This window comes from Stegostoma tigrinum, chromosome 21 (genome assembly GCF_030684315.1).
Source record: "Stegostoma tigrinum isolate sSteTig4 chromosome 21, sSteTig4.hap1, whole genome shotgun sequence".
Classification (NCBI taxonomy): Eukaryota; Metazoa; Chordata; class Chondrichthyes; order Orectolobiformes; family Stegostomatidae; genus Stegostoma; species Stegostoma tigrinum.
The window spans coordinates 22543361-22566705 of record NC_081374.1 but is presented as its reverse complement, the minus strand read 5'-3'; the positions used below and the strand labels follow the sequence as shown (position 1 = coordinate 22566705).

At 37.3% G+C, this 23345-nt stretch overlaps 1 protein-coding gene across 5 annotated transcripts in view; it reads left to right on the top strand.

Moving 5' to 3' along the window:
- The window catches only part of LOC125463008 (copine-8-like), a 636730-nt gene extending 613809 nt beyond the window's left edge, over positions 1–22921 (top strand). For all 5 annotated transcript variants that reach the window (XM_048553605.2, XM_048553606.2, XM_048553607.2 and 2 more), the window contains 3 exons: positions 9021–9078; positions 14956–15029; positions 17135–22921. In XM_048553605.2, the coding sequence (XP_048409562.2) occupies positions 9021–9078; positions 14956–15029; positions 17135–17323 (321 nt within the window). In that variant the 3' untranslated portion in view covers positions 17324–22921. The remainder of the gene's footprint in view (positions 1–9020; positions 9079–14955; positions 15030–17134) is intronic.
- Positions 22922–23345: the final 424 nt, after the last annotated feature.

The following is a 23345-nucleotide window of genomic DNA, read 5'->3' as shown; positions in this document are numbered from 1 at the left end:
TTATATAGTGTAGAATATCAATCCAAACAACCCCCACATTATTACAAAGTATCATTGAAAAAGAAACATCTCTTTGCATCTCACAAGAATCTAACATTCAAAGTTAGTTTGATAACACTTGATTTTATCCATTTTATATTTTTCCTTAAGGCTCTCCATTATTTCTTTTCCAGCCTTCCTTGTAGGTATGTCTGCAGAATTTGAGAAGGCTAAGTAAAACTATGCAGTAAGCTTAAATATGCCCACATCCCAGGAATGAAGAGTTTCCATGTGTTCACAGCTATGACTAGTCTCCATTCTCTGCCATTGTTTCCTAGCTTAATCTATTACATATCTTTCATTTTATATATTTATTGTCATGATTCCAGCTGACGTAAGTAAGATTTCAGACTGAAATATGGCACGATAGATCACAAGAAAGCACTGCTGCCTCATAGCACCAGGAACTCGGGTTCGATTCCAGCCTCGGGCAACTGTGTGAAGTTTGCACATTCTCCCGGTGACTGCGTGGGTTTCTTCTGGGTGCTCCAGTTTCCTCCCTCTGTCTGAAGATGTGCAGGCTGGGTGGATTGGCCATACTAAATTGCTCATTGTATTCAGTGATGTGTGCATTTAGGTGGATTATAGGGGGATGAATCTTGGTGGGATGCTCTGACGGTTGGTGTGGACTTGTTGGGCCAAAAGGCCTGTTTCCACACTGTAGGGATTGTATGATTCTACAACAAATGGCTCTAAATAAATGGTGACTGGATCTGAAATGTTAACTCTGCTTTTTCTCCACAAATGCTGCCAGGCCTGCTGAGTTTTTCCAACAATTTCTGATTTCCAATACCTGCAGTTCTTTGGTGTTTTGATTGATCACAACTTTTTTGGTTTCAACGCGATCTCTGACTGAAATACAAGTATACAGTGTCATCGGATTCATTTTTAACAATAAGATAGAAGTTTATTAAGCAAAAGTAATGAAGATAAAACTGAATAAACCATACTATTGACTTCTAATAAAATTTGAAGACATCATGAACACGTGATTCCATTAATCCCAGAACACTTCTTCACCAATTCCAGAAAAAAAAGTAAGAGATATTTTGGTAAGGTAAATCAGGGGAGAACTTATACACTTAATGATCATTTGCCAAACCAAATGACTTTGAAGTACAGGTTCTTAGACCCTTGAAAGTGAAGTCACAGGTAGACAAGGTAGTGAAGAAGGTATTTGGTATGCTTGCTTTTATTGGTCAGTGCATTGTGCATAAGAGTTTGGGAGGTCATGTTGTGGCTATATTAGACATCTGTTAGGCAACTTTTGGAATACTACAATCAATTCTGGTCTCCCTGCTATAGCAAAAATGTTGTTAAACCTGAAAGGATTCAGAAAAGATTCAGAAAGATGTTTCCAGGGTTGGAGGATTTGAGTTGTAGGGAATGCCTAAATACTCTGGGGCTATTTTCCCTGGATTGTCAAAGGCTGAGGGGTAACCTCACAGGCATTTATATAATCATCAGGAGCATGGGTACAGTGAATAGTCAAGGTCTATTTTCTCACAATAGGGGAAACAAGAGGACATAAATTAACTTGAAAGGAGAAAAATTTAGTAAGGACCTGAGGGACAACATTTTCAAGAAGCGGGTGTTGCATTTATGAATGATCTGCTAGAGAAAATAACAGAGGTTGGTAAAATTACATTTAAAAAGCATCTGGACAGGTACATGAATAGGAAGAGCTAATTGGGATATGGGCCAAATGCTGGCAATGGGACTAGATTAATTTAGGATACCTGTTCAGCATGGAGGAGTTAAACCGAAGGGCCTGTTTGCATGCTGTACAAGTCTGTAAGTCTATAAATCCCTTGCACAGTACACAACAACAAATGTACAATACTCACATCAGAAGCCCTTAGTCTATTACAATTACTTTAAACTTATAAATGTAAGTTTAGCTCCAAGACAAGAACTTCTGATAACTTATTCCGAGAACTCTCTCACATCTGCAATTACATGAGCTCAGCTTCAAGTCCTCTTCAGAGAATTATCCCAACACCTTCATCTGGGACTATCACTAACACCTTTACTCTAAGGTAATCTAGTTTTATTGGATACTTCCTTTCTCAGCACTGTTGCTTTACACATACATTTCCTTGCAAGGACCTCTCAGAACTGCCCAAAACAAAGTAAAACTAAAACTTCTCCCCCAAGTTATGGTGTTTATTTTAAGCTTAACAAACATTTAAGTTCAGAAATGTCTAACAGATGTTAAAATACAGTGCTTTACTGTACTAAATCATAAAATTCTAAATTAAACAAGTACTTATTAGACTGCTTTAAATCATCACAGTTTCCATAGTTTCATTTTACCATTTATAATTTGAACAAGCCAATTCCAAATGTCAAGTTTACTTCATTTAATTTGATGCTTAGATTTTGCTCTGCAATGTTCTGAAAGTCCCCAGCGGTTTATGCAGGTCTTTGTATGTACCTTCCATTTGGTCTGAACCCATGCTTCACTGATAAAACGTTGAGATGACAACCTCACTTGATTTTTTTTCACCCTCGAAGGCAGATTACTTGTTACTGGTGATTCTAGCAACAGCCAGTAATCTCGCTGGTGTTAAGCATTGTATGATTTTTTTTGCTTTGAAGTCCCTTACCTTAATGACTTATTTAATCATCGAGCCCTTTTCCATTACTGTCCTTATTGTTAGGGCCATAGTTCTGACACTGTAGGATAACTAACAAGCATGCAGCCAGTAGCCCTTGAATTTGGTGAAGCTTAACATTTCAAGGATGAGCTCTTAGTAAAACACATAAAATCTACAAGTCACCTTTATTTTTCTGAGGAACTTCCCTACAACTATCTAAACATGTGCCCTGTAATTGTTGCTCCTTTGTGAACTACGAGAGTTCTCCAAATTCTCTCTCCCAGGTCATTCAATATCCTGACTTAAATACATAATCAGCATTCATTTATCATTATCATGTCAAATTTCATGACTTCCCTGCAGAACAGCAATATGAAAACATATTCATCAAACAGACTACAGTTGTTCAAGTTGACTCATCACCTTCTCAAGGCAACTAGCAATGCACAATGAATGCTGGACTTGCCAATAATGGCCACATTGTGAGACTGAATATGCAAAAGTAGCACATTTTAAAAGTTTTTAATTTGTTTTTGTATTTGTCATTTGGACAAAGGAACTGCATTTAGCACAGTAATAACAGAAGGACAAAGATATTTAAGATGAGAAATGTATTTATTTTTCTTCTTGCTTCGTTGGTAATGTGCTAGCTTTCATGGCATTAAATGGATGCCTTAAGACCTTAATACAAAGAATAGGTGCACGTGGCATTCTGCTCTGAAAGTTTATTATGGGCTCTATTGGTAAAGGGCAATATTGGTGCCAGGGTCCACATATCAAGTTGACATTAGGACAAGTGTATATGCAAATAGAGAGCCGAACACTTGTTTTATGACTTCTTCCCAAAATTGGGTCGCTGTCGATATAATTGACATTGTACCTGCTATGTTCAAAGTAACCAGATTTACATCCGACCTACAGAGACTGCTGAAGATGCTCAAATCATTGTAAGTTTTGTTAATTAAAAATACACTTAGTTAAAGGTGGAACCGACATGAATTTTTCATGTAGCTCTGGAACAATTTTCAAGAACATTGCTGGCCCCCTCCATGGCCGAATCCCATTCAACATCCTATTTTCCCAAACCTATCCCACAATAAAATAAAGACAGCTTCTGCCATTAAAGAGGCTCAAAATGAATGTCTACGATACCGTGGACCTGCCTGGAGTGTGCAGCATGTTCTTCAGTTCACTGGTCTAATGTAAATTTAGGTTTGAGTTTGAAGTTTGAGTGGACCTCAGGCCCAGCAAAGGGGTCATTCTATGTGTTTGATCATGACAGCAAGCCAGTAATACCTAACATTTTCCCATCATCTTACCAAGTCATACTTAAACGCCAAAAAAAAGCCTGAAAACTTGCCATTGTGATTTTGATCAATTCCAAATCTGACAATTTTGACATGAGCTCATGAAACTAAAAGGAGATCTTCTGAGTGACTTGACAGTGCAAGTGAATAATTGACTGTTTCCTTTAACAAGCAAGCCTGCTTTGTAAAGTTACTTGCCGCAATGTTATATACTCTGTATTTCTGTATCTTCATACCATTGGATGATGCATTTTATTTCTTATAATGATTTGAACTTAGAGATTTAAAGAACGGACCCTATGTCTTTTGCAAAGAGCTTATGTGTAATCATGCATGAAACAGCTGATAACAAGTTAGCAGCCCTTATTTACATTTCTGTAGATTTTTATTAAATTGAAGTTTGCCAGTTTAACAGTACTATACAAATTCAAAATTACCAATTCTAATTTTAATAGCTGTTCAATTTCTAATCCTTAAACTGACATTATCAACAATGTACTTGTGATTGCTTTTCCTCCAGGATACAAAAGGTCACCAACATTTTGAAGACGTGTTATTACAAATGATTTCAATTCTATGGGCTGAATTTTCCAAGACCATAACAAGATTCGAAAAATGAGACTGTGTCAAAAAAAAATCTGATACTCTAACCAAGGTTTGAACAGTTAGATGAAAATCTCATTCATGAACAGTGAGCAGCCCATTTGCATTTATATCTCATTAGTACCTAATGTTGCTTCATTTTAATGCAGTTTCCTCTTCTCAAATATGGCAAAGAGAAACTAGGCAGCAACACTTGCTGGCGTGGCGGTCAGTTTGAGTACCTGGTGGTTCCAGTTTGCTGCTTGTCTGTCCAGAGGTCCATCTTGGATAGCTGTCTTCAATATCTCGGGGCACGTTCTGGTAGCATTAAACAGACACACACCGTATAGGTGAAGGACAATTGCTATCACTGCCACAGTCACTTGACATGATACACTATTACTTGAGATGCAGCTCCCTTGGATCCTTTTGTCCATCAGCAGGTCTTCCATTTGATCAGAGCAGAGATTTCATAAACTAAGCCCATTCTCTCGCTGGACAGTGCCAGCATAAGTACTCAGACATGACCCACATGGATGTGGAGGGGCCATCTTACGCCTGTCATTAGACCTAATAAAAGAAGTGTTGCATTACAGAATGCTGGACAGCATGACATGGAATTTTAATCTCCAACTCCGAACAAAGTATGGTACAGCTGCCTCTTTCTCATCAGACGTACATTGTTAAAGCCTTTTGCCCACATACATAGCAAGTTGTACATGCAGCATCAATAATGACGACCTCTCTCTTGCAACAAACTCTACTCTACCAATGAAAGGCAGTATTGCATGGACATTCATAGCTCAAGGTGTGAGACCAGCAACTCCTGCACCTTAGGCAGGTTGTGGAACATGATTGCTAATATGGCAACTAAAGATTTTTTTTTCAGCCCATATGACACATGCTTCATAGCCATTAGTGGATTAATTTGTAATGTTGAATGACGTATTCAAGATTTGTTCATTAGGTTAATGCATGATGTCTACATATAGTACAGTGATGTGAAGATCACATTGTTTTAGTTTTCTTTCTTTGGGATTTTGGATTGAAATGGGAAGAGGATCCTGCTGTAAGCCAAAGAAACTGCAAGGAGTTTCTACACATTTAAAAACAAGTTACTTTAGCTCATTGTGAGTTGTATTTACATTGCTGTTTTATTTAAGCAATGGGGGAAGACATCTAAGATGTCACAACATACCAACCACCTGGGAGTGATACCTCCTTCACCCAGTTTGATGTTTGATTTGTGCAGTCAGACCAGTTATGAAGGCTAGAAGTCACCACCTTGACAATGACTCCCTGATTGGCTTCTGCGCAGGTGAACAGAGACTGTGGGAACACTATATGGATAGAAGCCTCCAGTTTGATAAAGAGAAAAGACCTCTCTCTTCCTCTATCTCTCTCTTTCTCTCCATCTCTCCATCTATCCATCTACCTCTCTCCCTGCAGTAAATTAACCAAACCTGGAAGATGCCTGGCTATTCTCTCCCACCAGCTCTGTAAACAATCGATGACTGAGAGATTGCACAATTATGCCAATTGCCCTGTGTCTGCAGTAAAGAACTGAAAGAACTTTGCACTTGGGGAGATGGTGTGGAGGCTTTGGTAGGTGAAAGCAGGTAAGGGAAGATGCTGCATGCATTAGTGAAAACAGTAGACTTGGACTCTAGTTGGGAGGAGGGTGCCATAGCAGAGTTGGAGTGTCTGTGGGATAGTAAAGAGAAGATAATGGATAAAGCCATTAACTTTCTTTCTGAATTGCTGGGCATACCTCCAGACTCATGGTGACTGCACTAACCTGGGTGGCAACGTTAGACCAGGCTGGCAGGGTCTGGTGCCATAGTCTCCTCTGACAATCCTGAGGAAACAGAATGGCCATCCTCTGCACCCCTGAGTCCACAAGGATCTGTGGGTGTCAATCTGCCTCTATTAGCTGTCTCTAGGGAAATTCCTCCGACACTGCACTGGTGAAGGGCAGTTCCTGGGTTGCAGTAATTACTTTTGTGTACAATTGAGTTTTAAAGATGTCATTGGCGCATAAATAAATAAATCCTTGAGGATTCTGGCAGTGGTGATTATTTTTAATGCTGGCAAGTACAAGATGGTGTGAGAATGGTTGTGCCCGGAAATGTGATACGTACATAATTAGGTGAACTGTGTAAAATTGTGTGAGAAAACCTGTTAGGGACTCAAGGAGAGAACATCTCCAAAGTTGGTAAGAGGGCTTGATTTTACCAAATATATAATGAAATTATATTAATCGCGGTACCTTTGGAGAATGTCAAACTTTTGCATTTCTGCAGGAAAAGTGAAAAAATGGCACACAAAGAAAATCCAAAGTTAATAAAATGTAGAAACACATTAACTTATTTTCATTAGATTAATTGTTTGAGTAGCCCTTAATAATTCAATATTGAACATTGCTTGTGGAAAGTATAACAATAAGATTCAGTGTTAACTTGATTTTACTAATGGCCTAACATGTGTGCTTGCATTCAACTTGTCTTGGTCTTAATCCATATAATTTCTGAGGCTCTTTCAGTATGTCCTTCTGCTTAATCTTCGAATTAGTTCTTTAAACCAATTGTAATGTAGTCATCTGATTTGAGACTGTGTCACATGTGAGATACCAGTGGGACTAACTGCAGAGGGAAGAAATGTTCGGTTATCCAACCTCTTTCCAAAGTAGGACACGCAAAATTTTTAGAATAGATGAAGCAAAACAACACAAGGAATGCACTTATTTTGGATCAAACTGTGGTCACATGTCACAATATTCACTTTGCAGATTCACATTATATTGTTGGCAGTACCTTGCTCCGAGGTCAATGCTGGAGAAGCTCTATGTAAGTTATAAGAAATGGAGATACAATTTCCAGGAGGTTAGTTTTTGCACTGCAGTTAAGATTATGCAAGTCCCATGGAGTCCAAGGGACTGTTTCGCTGATCTTAGTTAATTCACGTCAGAGGTGAATGCCAGCTTCAAGCAGCCCGGTTATCATTTATAGCTTGAGTCTCATTTTGGAGTGAAATTACTGATTTAACTCGGTCATTCTGCTGGTATATTTTGTACTGAAACAGTTTCACACTAGTAGGAAAATGACAGTGTATGCTACCCAGTGATACTTGATCTCATTAACAAACTATGGGGCTAATTTTCAACTTAGCTCTGGAGCAGAAAATGAGTTGGACACTCACTATAGAAACAGTCTGACTCTTCCTTTGTATTGATCTCAAACAGAAGAACAGTTGGGCAGATTCAATAATAAGCATCTGGTCTACAGTGTTAGTTCGATGCACCCGTTGTAAGTTGAAAATTACTCGCTGCATGTTTGTAAGTTTTGTTTGTGAAAGGGAAATTAATCTCTTGTGAGGTTGTCTTTAAAACTCAAAAACACAGTTAAGTGCCTCCGGTCCAGTGGATGATTTAATTTTCATATGTATTTAGTTTTAAGTTATCCCTTGCTTACAGTTGTGCCTCATCTCTAAATCCTACCTTTATACAGAAACCTATTGTGTGGCTAAATGAGTAGAGTGCTCGCTGTTTCAAAGGGCAATGCAGAAAGTCCTACAGTCCTATTCTTTCTGCAAACCCTCCAATATTTTCTTCAAGTATTTATCAATTCCCTTTCTGAAGACTACTATTGAAACATTATTCTGTTGAGCAATGCATCCAACCATTGTTGTATAAGAATGTTATACCTTATCTCCCTCTCCCCTCTCCTTCCATTGCCCATCATCTGAAATCTGCATTTGCATTCTCTCTTTATTTATTATTTATAAATCTTTCATGATTTTTATCATAGGAATATCTTTTTAAAATCTTATCGACTGTGGTACAGTGATGGTATGACTGAGTATGTCATTGTGTAAAATTGATTGTGAGAAAAAGTCATGACAATAACCCCAGAGCAAAACACAGTGTTTGAAGCTCATGGAATATCAAAGACCCAGGGAACATTCATGTTGTGTATGTCGATTCCACCAAGCCTGAAGCAGTCTACCGAAGATGAAAATAGCCACCCTACTGGCCTGAATAAAAGGATCTTGTTTCACGAATGAAATGAAGCTTATTGCACTACCACAAATATTTACAATTTACATGAATATGATCTACATTACATGGACTGTTAAGAGACCCAGCCTCCAGTTTGTGCCCTACCAGCTCTTGCTTTACCTTCTCACCATGTTCCCATGATATTTCAAATGATGTGATGTTTCCTGCACTCAATCAATTACTAACCATTTCGGATTCATGCGGAAATCACATACCAGACAATTCAATCTTTTGATCTTCCTCTAACTTAGTATAAATCTGTTATGTGATTTCAAAACAATTCTTTAATGTCACTATCAGCCAGTATGCAAGCATTACAAAAGCAGAATTGAAAATGCCTGAGCAATTAAAATCTATTATATGTATGTCCTTTAACATGTCCCTCTATAGATAACATGACATCACTAAATTTGTTACATTTTTCTCATTATATAGGCTGCTAAGCTTCCTATGTCAATTATTATTGTTGGAGTTGGACAAGCAGAATTTGATGGTGAGTAGCGGTCATACATTTTTATTGAAATGCACCATAAAACCAAACTGAAATTGAAATTTTATCATTTGTATCATTTATTATATCATTTCCTGCCAAGAATGTAAAGTTCTATATCTAAGCATATGAAGGAAAGTTCTGGAAGACAAGAAGTTTCTTGTTAACAATCAAAGTACTGACCCCATCAAGCATTCATTTCCTTTCTTAATTGAAAATTTTCTGTTTTTTTTAATGGTTAGCATTCTTTCACTTGCAAAAGGCTTTGGAATACAGCCTGAGAATTTTGGTGAGGTCAGTACATTGATAACAAAGTTAACATTTGTTGCCAATTGAAGAGCAATTAGGGCAACAAATGTTGGCCTTGCCAGCAACACCCACATCTCACAAAGTAGTAACAGAAGATTTTTTTAAAAAGTGTTAGAAACTGAGATTTCTGTGGTTAGTAAGTCACCTCCTCACTCCCCAAGCCTGCTCGCCATCTACAAAGCACAACTTAGGAATATGATGGAATACTTTCCAGTTGGCTGGATGAGTGCGGGTCCAACAACACTCAAGAACTCACCACCATCCAGGGTAAATGCTTGATTTACACCCCATTCACCATCTTAAACATTCAATGCCTTGCCGCTGGTGCACTATTCCAGATGCACTGGAGCAAACCCAACCCACTATGGCTCATTTCACAATGGCTTCCAAACCCATGATTTCTTCCATTAAGGAGAAGAAAGACACTAGGCGCACCACCTCGAAATTCCCCTCCAAGCCATGTACTATTCTTAATTGCAGTCATGATCTGTTCATCATTGCTGGATCAGAATCCTGGCACTTCCTATATAACATCATTATGGGTATATCTACACCATATGGACTGCATTCATTTAAGAAGATAACTCGTCACCATCACCAACATCTCAAGAGCAATTGAGTGTGGGAAATATATGCAGGCCTTGCCATGGACTCTTGCATCCTAAGACCAAATTAATCTGCTCCACTTCTTTTGGTGGCTGGACACACTGATTTTCTTTCATTTAACCATTATAAGACTTTTACATTTGGTGAGTAAATTGTGCAGATAGAGGACTACGTTCATGAAGAGAGATTGATTAAATGGCTACATTTCTCGAAGTTTATCAAAAGGGGAGGCTATCCTTGAAATTCTTAAGGTGTTTACCAGAGTAGAAACTGAGAAAATATTTATCCTGCCTGGGAACCTAGAACATAGGGTAAAAGGCTCAGAAAAGTGGTTTGAATATTTGGGACTGAAATCAGGAGAAATACTCTCACTCATACCATTGTGAGTCTTTGGAATTCCCAACCCCTGAGAGCTATGGATGCTCAGTTAGTGAGTACATTCAAGACAGAAGTTGATAGAATTATGGATACCAAATGAATTAAAGAATAACGTAATGTTGCAGAAGTAGTGTTGTTGAGACTGAAGATCGGCTATGATCTTGTTGAATGGTGGAGCATGCTCAAAGGCTCTGGTAGTTTTACTATAGCTCCTGTTTCTCAAGTTCTTATATTGAAAAGTTATATGTATTTAGCCATGATCTGACAAAGGTATCAGCAAATAATTAAAAAGTTAGTGTTTAAAACAACATTACTTTTATTTATGATCTTATCAATGTGTCCAACTGTTTCATTACCATATGATTAATCTGTGCCTGGTTTAAAACTTGAAACAATTTAAAATAATGATCTCCAAGGTAGGAACTCAGTTAAAAACCTCACATGTGACATTGAGGTACGTAGATAAAGAAGATTCTTGTGTTACAACCCAGAAATGTCCTGTTATCTAGTCTCTGTTTTAGCCATATTGTGATGCGGAACATGAGGACACGATTATGCCAATTAGCCTGTTCTCTCGTTCAGAGATTGTGGCTGATTATTATTCTGAAGCTTCTCAACTTTATTCTATAGCCCTAAATGCCATTGTCCATCAGTTTCAGATTTAAAATTATTCAGTGAACAATTGCTTTCATGGTAAATAGACTTCCACACTTCTATCGTCCTTCACATTAAAGAAAAAAAAACTTCTGATGTTGAATGATCTGGAAAAAATTAAAGACACTGTGAGACAGTGAAAGAGATTGTGATTACAGTTTGTTCACATTGTAACATCCTGATCTCAAAGAGGGGAAATGCTTTCAGATCCCATTTTGCACTATTTAACATGGCATTCATCTTTGGTATCTTCCATCTGTGATGAAGCAGAAAATACTGAAAGCACTTTGCAGGTCTGGTAGCACCTGTCAAGAGAAACAGGTCTGCAACCTTCCTGATGAAAGGTCATCAACCTGAAACATTAACTCTGCCTCTCTCTCTGTAGCATTGTGGCATAACTTCCAGTGACAGGCCTGTATCTTTAAAGTACATCACAACGCGTGATGTTCCACTGCCCCAATACAAGGCATTTTTTGTATCATGGATTCAATGACATTTCTTCAGTGAGTCAGCTATGCGTATGTAATGTACAATAATCCCCCAATCCAGCTTAAATATACACCAGTGTGATATTGTAGCCATGTAAACAATTAGTGTTACTAATATACTTAAATGCATCTGTCTCAACAAAAAAACTCTGTGCTATGTATTATGTAAACTGACATGTAGAAAATTACAAAACACATCACTCTCCACACACACACCTTCAGGTCTGTTCAGTCCTTTCAATATCTTCTGATTTCAGATTTCCAGCATTCACAACATTTTGTTTTTACTTTTCCTCGTTTGTGTGTAATAAAAAATGTTATTTGTAAAGGAATGTGGGGATTCCATTTTAATTTTACAATGAAATGCAGATGCACTGCCTTCAATGGTTAATATAAAGGCTGACAAAATTTCAGTACTTCATTCCAACGTTTGATCAAAGTTGCAAAGCTTGAAACAAAACTGCTACATTATACTTTTGCTAGAAAATGAATTATGACTTGTTTCATACATGTTTATCTGGAGGGTTTGAGTTTTAAGGATAGGCGAGATAGGCTATTGAAGGGGAGGAGATTGAGAGGTGACCTTTTAGAGTTTTGCGAAAATCATGAGAGGCATAGATAAGGTGAAGAGCAAAGGTCTTTTTCCCAGGGTGGGGGAGTTCAAAACTATGGGTTATATTTTTAAGTCGTGAGGAGAAAGATTTAAAAGGGACCTGAGGGGCGACTTTTTCACACAAGTGGGTGCTTCATGTGTGGAATAAATTGCCAGAGGAAGTGTTAGATGTAGACACAATTACAACATTGAAAAGACATTTGGATAAGTACATGAATAGGAAAGGTCGAGAACGATATGAGCCAAAGGCAAGAAAGGGGAAGTAGATTAGTTTGGGAAACTCGTTCAATGTGGACTAGTTGGACAAGAGGGTTTGTTTCCAAGCCACATGATTCTATCCAGAAAGAAAAATACCAAGGGCCTGCCAGTCCCTGTGGAGCTATTTTGCAGAATTAGTTACTTCTTTCAATAGACTACATGTGTGACCATAGTGGATCTAGGAAGTGTTTTACAGTCAATAAAGCTTTTGTTTTAAAGCACATGTTGTTGTGTAAAATATGTGGCTACCAATTTGAGCATTGTAAGTTCCCATGAAGGGCAATGTGATAACGACCAGATAATGTGTTTTGGTGGTGTTGACAGAGGGGTAAATATTGGTTGAGACATCAGGACTAATACCCATGTACTTAATGAAAATAGCCACAAAGGGTTATTTATCTCAACTACATTTTAGCAATTTGGATTATACATTAAATATCAGAGTAAAAAATATTCTTGCCAAGGAATCAACTTGTTAGCAAAAAGAGCAATCACTAATTTAGAATGCAATTTTTTGACAGATGTCAATCTGTCTTTCTCAAGGATCACGGGACTTCTGGGACTTTTTAACCTACTTACTAGAATCTGGTCTCTTGAGGTACAATGTGCTTTGAGATTTTAACTTGATTAATATAACACAAACATACATATAAATCATTTGCAGCTTTAGACTTCAACTTTAATGGGATCACTTTCTGTGCCTCACTCTTCCTGTCTCCCCACCTCCAGTGGAATAAGTTTTCTAATGAAAGACTGTTTACTTCCTTCTAAAACAATTACTTTAGCCCTAAGAGGTAGTGGGAACTGCTGATGCTGGAGAGTCTAAGATAACAAGATATAGGGCTGGATGAACACAGCAGGCCAAGCAGCATCAGAAGAGCAGGAAAGCTGACATTTCGGGCCTGGACCCTTCTTCAGAAATACGATTTCTGAAGAAGGGTCCAGACTGGAAACGTCAGCTTTCCTGCTCGTCTGATGCTGCTTAGCCTGCTGTGTTCATCCAGCCCTATATCTTGTTTTCTCTTACATTAGCCCTAATACTTGATTCAAATGCTAATCTTTACACTGGCTTCTTATGGTAATCCTTAACCTTGAAAACTACTTTAGTCATTTCTGGTCCTTATAGAAACCCCAAACCAGGACAATTAACCATTGATTGAAAATATCCTATGCAAATGCGAATTACTTAATCTCATGTGCCCTATCACTAACTCTTAAATTTCTGTTCCAACAAATGCCCTAGCAAGAGTTCTATGATGTGTATGATCCCTTAGAAAATGCACAGATCCCATAATGCTCACCTCATTTCATATTTCTTTTAAAATCATCTCTTGCAACATACTGCCCATGTATGTGCACCTTTGTTAATGTAACTAACAACTTCTAATCAAATGTATGTAATTACTGACCAATGTGGAGAGCAGTCTTGGTTTCTTTGCAACAGTACGAACTTAGCTTGTGTCCAGTATTTTCAATCTTTGATCAATGGGAAGATTGCTGTGGACACGCCACAAAACGTAACTTTAGCTTACAATCAAAAACAAAGTTTCTGGAAAAGCTCAGCAGGTCTGGCAGCATCTGTGAAGGAGAAAATGGAGTTAACATTTCAGGTCGGGTGACCCTTCCTCAGAACTGATCAGAAACATTAACTGTGTTTTCTCCTCCACAGATGCTACCAGACCAGCTGAGCTTTTCCAGCAACTTTGTTTTTGTTCCTGATCTGCAGCACCCGTAGTTCTTTTGGTTTTTAACTTTAGCTTATATCTTTTTGATTGGAGGGTCTTAAACATCTAAACCTCAGCATTGACACCATAACTACTACCCATTAATAGACTCATTCACCTCAAATGTACCTTAGTAAGAATTCAGCTTTGTTTTCTTAAAGCCACAATAGTTGGCACGTCTAGAAATGCCAACTTAAAGACTTTCTTTATATCCTGCTCTGAATATGTACAAATTAACTATCTTCATTACGGTGTTCATGCACATCACCAGTTGGTGATTTAAGTCAAATGTCACGATGTCAACAAGGTAAAGATCAACAGGACAGATTGACTTGCACTCTAATTACTCCCTGCAGTACCCACCACATGCACTGTTCCCTAACATTTCCTCACCATTGATCACCAGGGTTGTTAGGTAAGTCACCAAATAAAAAACCAAGTTGTTGTTAATCACTATGGCACAGTACCTACTGCTCTACCGTGCTACATTATCTGGCCATGTTTAAGTCATACTATTTTCATTGAAAAGATGTGTTAAATATTCTAGCCAATTTTGCTGGATATTAAAACATGTGTTTTATCCAGCAAGTGTAATGAAATAAAATTCTATGCTGGAATCAGACATTGATCAATGAGATGCTCATTGACCATAACACACAGAGATTATTGCAAATCTAATTATAATCAAACTGATCACTATAGCATTTCAGGCTTGCTTAGTAACAGATGAAATTTAGTCTTCTGCCAACACATTAGTGCACCTGCACTACAACATAATGTAGACCACAGGGGATCATGTAATTTTCATATAACAGTACATTTGCTATAACGACTTATATATTGTTTGCAGCAATGGTGGAATTGGATGGTGATGACATCAGAGTATCTTCACGAGGGAAACTTGCAGAGAGAGATATTGTACAGGTATGTGTGTGGATGCAGAAGCAATACAGTGTAAGTAAGTATTGCACGGTGAAGTCAGATAATATGTCACTTATCATTAAGATTACAAAGCCAACCATGGACGGCAAAGTACCAGCTTGTGTGTTGTAAATACTTAGCATCTGCTGTGTGCAAGTAGTGGAAAGAGTGTCTTCAAAGCATTAGACAAAAGTGAGCCATGATTTTCTGGAATGCACCTGGTTGGTTAAACTTCATCTTGCACTCTTCAGCTCTTTGGGATTTGGTCTGTAGGTTGTGATAGCAGGTCACCTGAGATCTTAGTGATCAACAAGACTAACGGCGTGCTTCCAAAACTGGTGAAATTTAAAAATTGAAAAATGAAAACAGGGCAAGGGCGTAGTGAAAGGTGATATCAATGTCAAATCATGTATAGTTATAGAACCAAAGAGGCAGAAAAAATATTGGATGAAGCAAAAGAGAGAAAAAAGTAAATATAAAAGCTTTTTCATTTAAAATTAGACACTTAAAATCTGTGAAAAGGCTAATAAATTGGACTTCACACTTTTTCATTAATCACTTTCTGGGAAAGCAAGGTTGATTATCAGTGAATAACAATTATTTCGTAATTTTGAGGATGCTTATAGGAGACATAATTTTCAGTGGCAAGCTCAATGGAAAATTAATTAATTTATAAAATCTATGGCCATTAAAGGAAAGATGCCATCCTCAAGAAGTAGAATAGCATGAATTGTCTAGCAATTTGAGGTAATTCCAAATTCAGGCGACAAGTCACTTTCACCCCAAAAAACTGAAAAATTCCCATTTTAGCAACAAAATTTATGATTAACGTACCACAATTTTGGCACCATTTTTTTGTGCTCAATTCTGATCAAGATGTAGGGATGCTGTTGTTGAATGGGGGTGGACAGGGTCAAATGTCACATGACACCAGATTATAGTCTAACAAGTTTATTTGAAAATGAAAGCTTGCATTTTCAAATAAACCTTTTGGACTATTACCTGGTGTGTGATATTTGACCTGATTCTGATCAAGATAGAGAAGGTTTCCTTCTTGAGTTAGCTTAGATAAAACACTTTATTTTTCCTAAAAAAAATTTTTAAAAGACACGAAAAGATTACAAGCTGTTAAAAGAAAAACCTGTTGTAAAAACTAAACAATACAAAAATAGAACCTGTAAACCTCATAATTAACAATAAATGTTAGATGTGAAAGAATCAATTTAAATTGCATTTAGATTACATTAGATTCCCTACAGTGTGGAAACGGGCCCTTTGGCCCAACAAGTCCACACCGCCCCTTGAAGCATCCCACCCAGACCCATCTCCCTACGACCCACACACCCCTGAACACTACGGCAATTTAGCATGGCCAATCCACCTAACCTGCACATCTTTGGACTGTGGGAGGAAACTGGAACACCTGAAGGAAACCGATGCAGACACAGGGAGAATGTGCAAACTCCACACAGACAGTCACCCGAGGCTGGAATCAAACCTGGGTCCCTGGTGCTGTGAGGCACTGTGAGGTGCTAACACTGAGCCACCATGCTGCCAATAGTTTAGTTACCCATAGCACAAATTTCCAATACCACACGGCACAGATAATTCACCTAATTTTCAACTTCCCCACCTAAGTTATGACCTGACAAAATCATCGTGTTAGGATGCAATTGGCTCAGTTCTAAAATGGGTTGTGAATGATCCACCCTTCAAGATAAAGGTGAAGCTGAAGATGGCCCCATAGTGTACTAGATGCTGTAATAGAAAAAACATAATCTAAGTCAGACACAATATAGCTTGGGCTGTCAAGAAGGGAAGTAGTATTCTGGTACTTCGAGATTATGTGATAACACATACAATCGGGCATAGAGAGATGAAACATTATGGAGAGCATTAAGTCTTTCCAAACAGCAGTGAGATTAATGAAAGATTTATATGATATTGTGTTCATTTGTTTAGTCTTCATTTATATTTAGAAAATTATGGTAGTTTTGGTAGGGTTCATTCCTGTTGAGAATAATTTTCCTTAAATTGCTGAAAGGTTAATTACATGTAATCTTTTTTACCTACTAAATAATGTGGTATTAAATATTATTTCCTTGCAGTTTGTGCCATTCCGCGATTATATTGACCGCACAGGAAATCATGTGCTTAGTATGGCTCGACTGGCTAAAGACGTTCTAGCTGAGATTCCAGACCAGTTTATTTCCTACATGAAAACCCGAAGCATCAAGCCCAATCCTGCCCCACCACCATACACACCTACAGGCCTTGGTGTTCACACACAGATCTGAAAAACATCATTTCTGGGATACTTAAACTTGCCAGAAACGGCTTGTGATGTTTAATGTGTTGATTATTCATCTGCTGTAGCCAGATGCCAAGAAAGCAGAACATCTTGGGAAGTTTCATGTGCTCAATCGTAAGATTTGTTCTACAAGTACAATATTGTTGAGTGATTGAGGTTCACCGAAATAAAGGATCCAGATCCATATTCTTTGAAGATGAAACAACAAAGAAATACTGGAAAAAGTTATGAAGACTTCTGCTGGAGTTTCAGAAGGGATTGGATGTCAATCCACCCAAGGAGTGAAGTCAGATAAAATATGTGGAATATAGTGAGTAGAAAATGCAGAACAAGTTGAGGACTTGCAGATGGTTTACTTACTGAATATTTTGATGATATCGGTACCATTTGAAAATTGTCTGTTTTGTCTCTTGAAGTTTACAAATTGATTCTTTGTACAATCTGAATGGTTTATATAATGCAGAAACTCTTTTAGTCAATTGTTTGGAAAATCAATGGGAATTTCTCATGTTTCATTGTTTACTGCATCCACTAGTGGTTTTTTGTAGCTTTTGTGATTAGTTTTGGAGTTCATTTAGGCCAAATAAGTTAAAGAGAATTATCAACTGCTCAATATAAATTCTGTAGCCTGAACTCCACCAAACCATGCAAAAATGATAGATTTGAAATTGAAGGTGATAATTACAATTATACAGAATGATCTATGTGATCTTCTTTGCACAAAACAGAATACTTTCTGTTTGACATAAAGAGCAGAAATTTCAGCTTCTATGTGCATGCAAAATGAGCAGCTTTTCGCCAACTACAATAGAGGGTTCTCATAACTTTAATAACTAAATGATAGAGGAAAACTCCAAATGGCATATTAAAGAATATTCATGAATTCTTAACACTTCACATTTCTAGCCTGAATATGAATTCTACCTTTTGCGATACATTGTTTAATCTTAATTCCAAAGTTTCTATTATACAGTTACCATTTTCTGTTAATTTCAACATCATGAACATGATATTGACAGCACGGGTAATATCAGTAACATTAAAAAAACTGTACGAATTATTCTTTCAGATGCTGTTTACAGTTTCCTTCTATCAATGTGCATAACCCAAGTTTTAAAGTTTAAATAGCCCAAGGAGTTTAGAAAAATCTTGGACAATTTACCTTGTTGTCCTTCCAATTGGCTCCAATGGAAAAGGAGATGAAAAGGGTATCCTACAAACTACCGATGCACAATTGCTCCCCACCAAGTTGAAAATTCTGCTTGAACTGGGTAAATTTTCAACTGTGCTTACTATAACTTTGTTCAACTCTCTGTTCAACTTTGGATTGTATTAAATCATTTTTTTATTTTAAAATGGGTTATAGATTCATCTCAATACAGTAATTTCTGCATTCCAGCCCAATCCTAATCCTGTGGGGATAAAGAAATCATTCCATACTATATTGACAATCAACAATTAGATTGTAACAAACGTTTTATATGAAGATCTAGTTAGAAGCACAATTACTGCACGATAAACACTGCAGCATAATTACACTGATTTGTAGCTTGATTCAAAATTATCTTTAAAGAGTGAGGGTTAAATTCGCATGCAAATTCATATTTTATCCTTAATATGGCCTTGTTAGTTTAAGATAAATGTGTATCCATTCATTTGGACAGACCTGTTCTGTGGCCTGCCTTTTTATCTATCACGTAATCAGATCTTTACATTTTTGACACTTGTATATTGTTCTCAATATAAAATTTACGATATAGTTTCACACAGAACCTTAAAGCATAAGTGACAGTGTAAAGCTGTTTTTTTTTATTTTTAAGACAATTTGACAATCTGACTTATCAGAGGTGCATGAATGATAATAGGTTTACTTGTGGCACTTTTTATGTGCAATTCTTGTAGAAGGAACAAATTACTGACCTATTGAAATGACAAAAAATGTTTTTTTTCTCTTATTTCTAGCATTAGTTGCATGAGACAACAATGAGAAATCTACCTAATCTAACGCTAGACCACTTCAACTGTACAAAGACATTGCATGTTCTGATACTTACTAATGCTCAAGATACCCAGTTTTCTTGCAGTACAAAAGGCTACAGCAAAATTCTTGATGAGCAATGTTACTCTGGAAGAGCAAATGTTATAAATGTAAAACACTGCTTCTCAAATGTCTGTTGCATTAGCAAAAATGCTGAGCAGATTGTTGCCCTGAAAGATGGCATTCAGATCCCAAGAGCTTCTATTACCAAGTCTCTTGGCAGGATGAGACCTAAACAAATGACGTATTCAATCAATCTGTTCTTTGCTGACTGACTGTAGAGAGTAGAATCAGAATAATTCTCACAGTTAGATCTTGATTCTGATGGTGAAGCGCATATCAAAGACTCGGAGTGGTGAGTTTAGATGATGTAACTGGACATTGCCTTGGTCAGAACTAGGTAGAGCAATACAAACTACTTAGTCCTTCAGAATGTATCATTTTTCCATTGGCTCAATAGCAGCCTGAAGTACCAAGTTAAATCAAGTGCAAGTCCGAACCTTATGAATTCAACCTGTTACATGAATTTCATGATAATTGGGTATTAATTTAACAGGATTTTTTTCATCCATTGTGGAAAGGAGAATGAGGTTGTCTGTGTGCCAAACAATGTCGTACATCAGGAGTTGGAATCTCAAATATCTGTAGTCCAATTTCCAGGTTTTCTGGCCTTTGGATTGTTGATGTCTAGACATAGGGCCCAAGATGTATTCTGGAGTCCAGTAGAAGTTTGATATGCTGATGTTGGTGGGAATCGTCCAAGAAATTTGAACTTCCAATGGGTAATTTTGGAACCCTCCCCAAAGCACTTCCTCTGCCAGTTAGTCATTTGATTAGTCTGATATATTTACTTGAATAATTGTCCAGAAAATGTCAGTTAGAAAAATCCTCGTCTAACTGTAGGATAACAATGCAACTGACTTCCCCAATCACTCACACTGATCCTTCAGCTCCCCACTTGACACCCCAACTACTTTTCTGCTCCCTTTACAATCCCTGACTTGACTATCCTCTGACCATCTGATTAACATCCCCAACTGCCTGACTGGCACTAGTTCAACCTGAATATCCCAACAGTCCATCCTACCCAGTACCATCTCACTCACTTCCCACAAAACCACTTGTCTCACCACCCTACCCATTTACAGACTAGCCTCAGCAGCCTACTGCATTCACCCATTCGGAAACCTTTATATCGGACACTTATATTCACCGTGTAGCAGCTCATGCTGCAGGAAGGGAAAATGGCTTGGCCTTGTACCTTTTTCATCTCCTGACACTCCGGCAACTCTTTAACTCAGGATAAAAACCAAATTCCTAAAGAAGCAGGGCCAGGAACAGCCAGCCAGAAATGAGGAGCCACTTTAGATGGACAAAAATAAGAGCAGAACAGCAATCAAATGATGATTATCACTCTGCAGAACATTGGGGCCATCAAACGTCAACATTAGCACAAACAGATTTTATCAGCAGAATTTAAATATCTGTTTCCAATTTACAATTATATCTATTCTAGGCATTAACTATAGCTTTTTAGGCAATATTATTAACTTGGATAGCAACCTCTCTGAAATATTTTTGAATTGAGCAAAAACATTGTGATAATAGTTCCCTGGTGCATTCTACATGACAATGCCTCGACCAACCAGAGTCAATTTACCAAACAACTAGCCCCCGTTTCATGTAGTATAAATTGTTGCTCCCTTAGAAATTTGGCATTCTTGTGTTTGTCCTGATGAATGCAAAATGAAAAGCTTTGATAGCGTGTCTCTTTTTTCAGCAACATTCAAGTTCTGTGCTACTAAGTGACCGTATAAATATTATTACATAAATGGTTTCCTGACTATCCTTCAGCATGATTGAACTAAGCAGTATTAGTGCCAGTTAAATTCAAATTATTGCTTTAAACATCAGTTTGAATTAACAGTCTGATTTTAGGATGTGTATTACACTAAATAGTAAGTGTTCTGTTAATTATGTTCTCATCTCATTAGTAATTCTCACCTTTCTGCAGCAACCTTTCTCTTAAGAAATTGTCAACTTATTTGCATTCAAAGCCAAATGGTTCTGTTCAAAGTTTACTGAATCCTTGCATAATCTGCATCATTCAACTTCCTAACCTCAGCAATTAACTGAATGTGCCAATCCAAAAATTTGAGTTGACTTCATTCTTTCTTAGCATGCATAAGACAGATTATATTAAGAATGCAAAAAAGAAGATGCCCACTTCTTAGGGCTGTAATAACTGCTGATGTTAAAAGTAAAATCCAATATGAAATGCTGTTGTGCTCTGTGTTTGAGAAATGCTAAGTTTTTGATGCTTGAAAGTGCTTCATTTGATTTGAGTTTTATTTCCATAAGAGATGCATTACAGCAGTAATTTCTTTGCTGTACTGGCAATTCTGCTTTCAAAATTCTAACTGCCATTTTTTCACAAATGTTGAGAAACCTGAATCACCATGAAAAACTATATCAGCATTGCTAATGACCTTCGAGCTTCTACTGGTAAAAAGAGTGAAATAAAATCATCAAGAGACTCTGCTCTCTCCACAAGTTAATAGTTTTCTGTCTTTGCAATCTCTCCGCCTTCACGATTTATTAATCTCCAAAGCTTTCATATTTTCCAGAGTAGAAACACAGAGGTGAAAAGTTCTGTTTTTATATTTAATGGTTCCCTATTAAGCCATCTTGCATCTTGATGTTGAGCTGTAACTGTGCATTGAATAAAGTTGACATTATTGCAAAGGCACCATGTAAGAACAAGTCTGAAGGTTACTTTTCATTGCAGTGCGTGCTGATTTGGAAAGACCAAGCCTAAACTCTTAACCATTGATTGCCTAAGTCTTCCACTGATGCAATGTTTCTCAGTGCCATGGCAATCCATTGCAACATAACTCATATTTTCAAGACTTGCACTATAAAATATGGGTAAATTTGGTCTTTCACGGGAATGGCAAAGAGGATTGGCAGCTACTTTAAACTTTTATTCAATTCTTTTGAAAGTGAAATTGCTGCTGTTTCATTATTGCTTGGTGTACATTATCATCACAGACCAATTTCATTTTCAGTGTTCATACAATAATGCATAATGAATTTACAACACTTAAAGGCCCAGGTCTTACTCTTTTCCAAATTTGAAAAACATATTTTGTTTAACGAGACTTCTCAGCTTACACATCACTCCATACAAATGAGCCCCTCGTCCCAGCCAATCTAATGGCCTCAGGTTTATTGATCCCAGTTTTGCGGTTGTAATGATGGTGAAATTGCCAGTTTTCATCATCATTATAACTAAGAAACAGAAATTTTTTGGCAACTAAACACAGCTTTGAAATGTGGAATCCAAAAGTTGCTCCCAGTAATTTTCTAGCTTTTCACAGGCATACAGTTGACATTCCTGCATGTCACCAGAAAGCATTTAGATTGATGAACTTCCACTTTTATGGTATTAATATTGCTAGTAAAAGCCTTTTAAAAATGTTGCACCCTGTTGATAAGGTGTAATTAAAATTTCAATTGTAAACGAATGATTTTTGATCAACTATACTGACCTGAAAATCAAATTTTATATTTGTGGAATGCCAAAGTATTCCTCAATGATTAATAAAGAGTTTCACAAACTTAAACGTTTTTAAAATATATACTTAACATTTCAACTTATAAATTAATTGCATTTCTACCATCTCAGTCTTTACTCAATTTTCAATGTTATGACTAAGAAATGGAAGATTATTAGTGGTATTTATTTCCTGATTTGCAGGATGAAAACTCTTCAATATAATTGGATATTTAATGTGCTTGACAATGGCATTGCCCCTGAATGTGAAGGTAGCCCTTAAATTGGCAAAAGAATCAAAATTCCTTCAGGAAAGGGAAATACAGGTCAGAGAAGAACTAATTTTCATGGATTACAAAATGTGTACCTGGAGGAACACACCAGGCCAGCAGACGTCAGCTTTCCTGCTCCTCT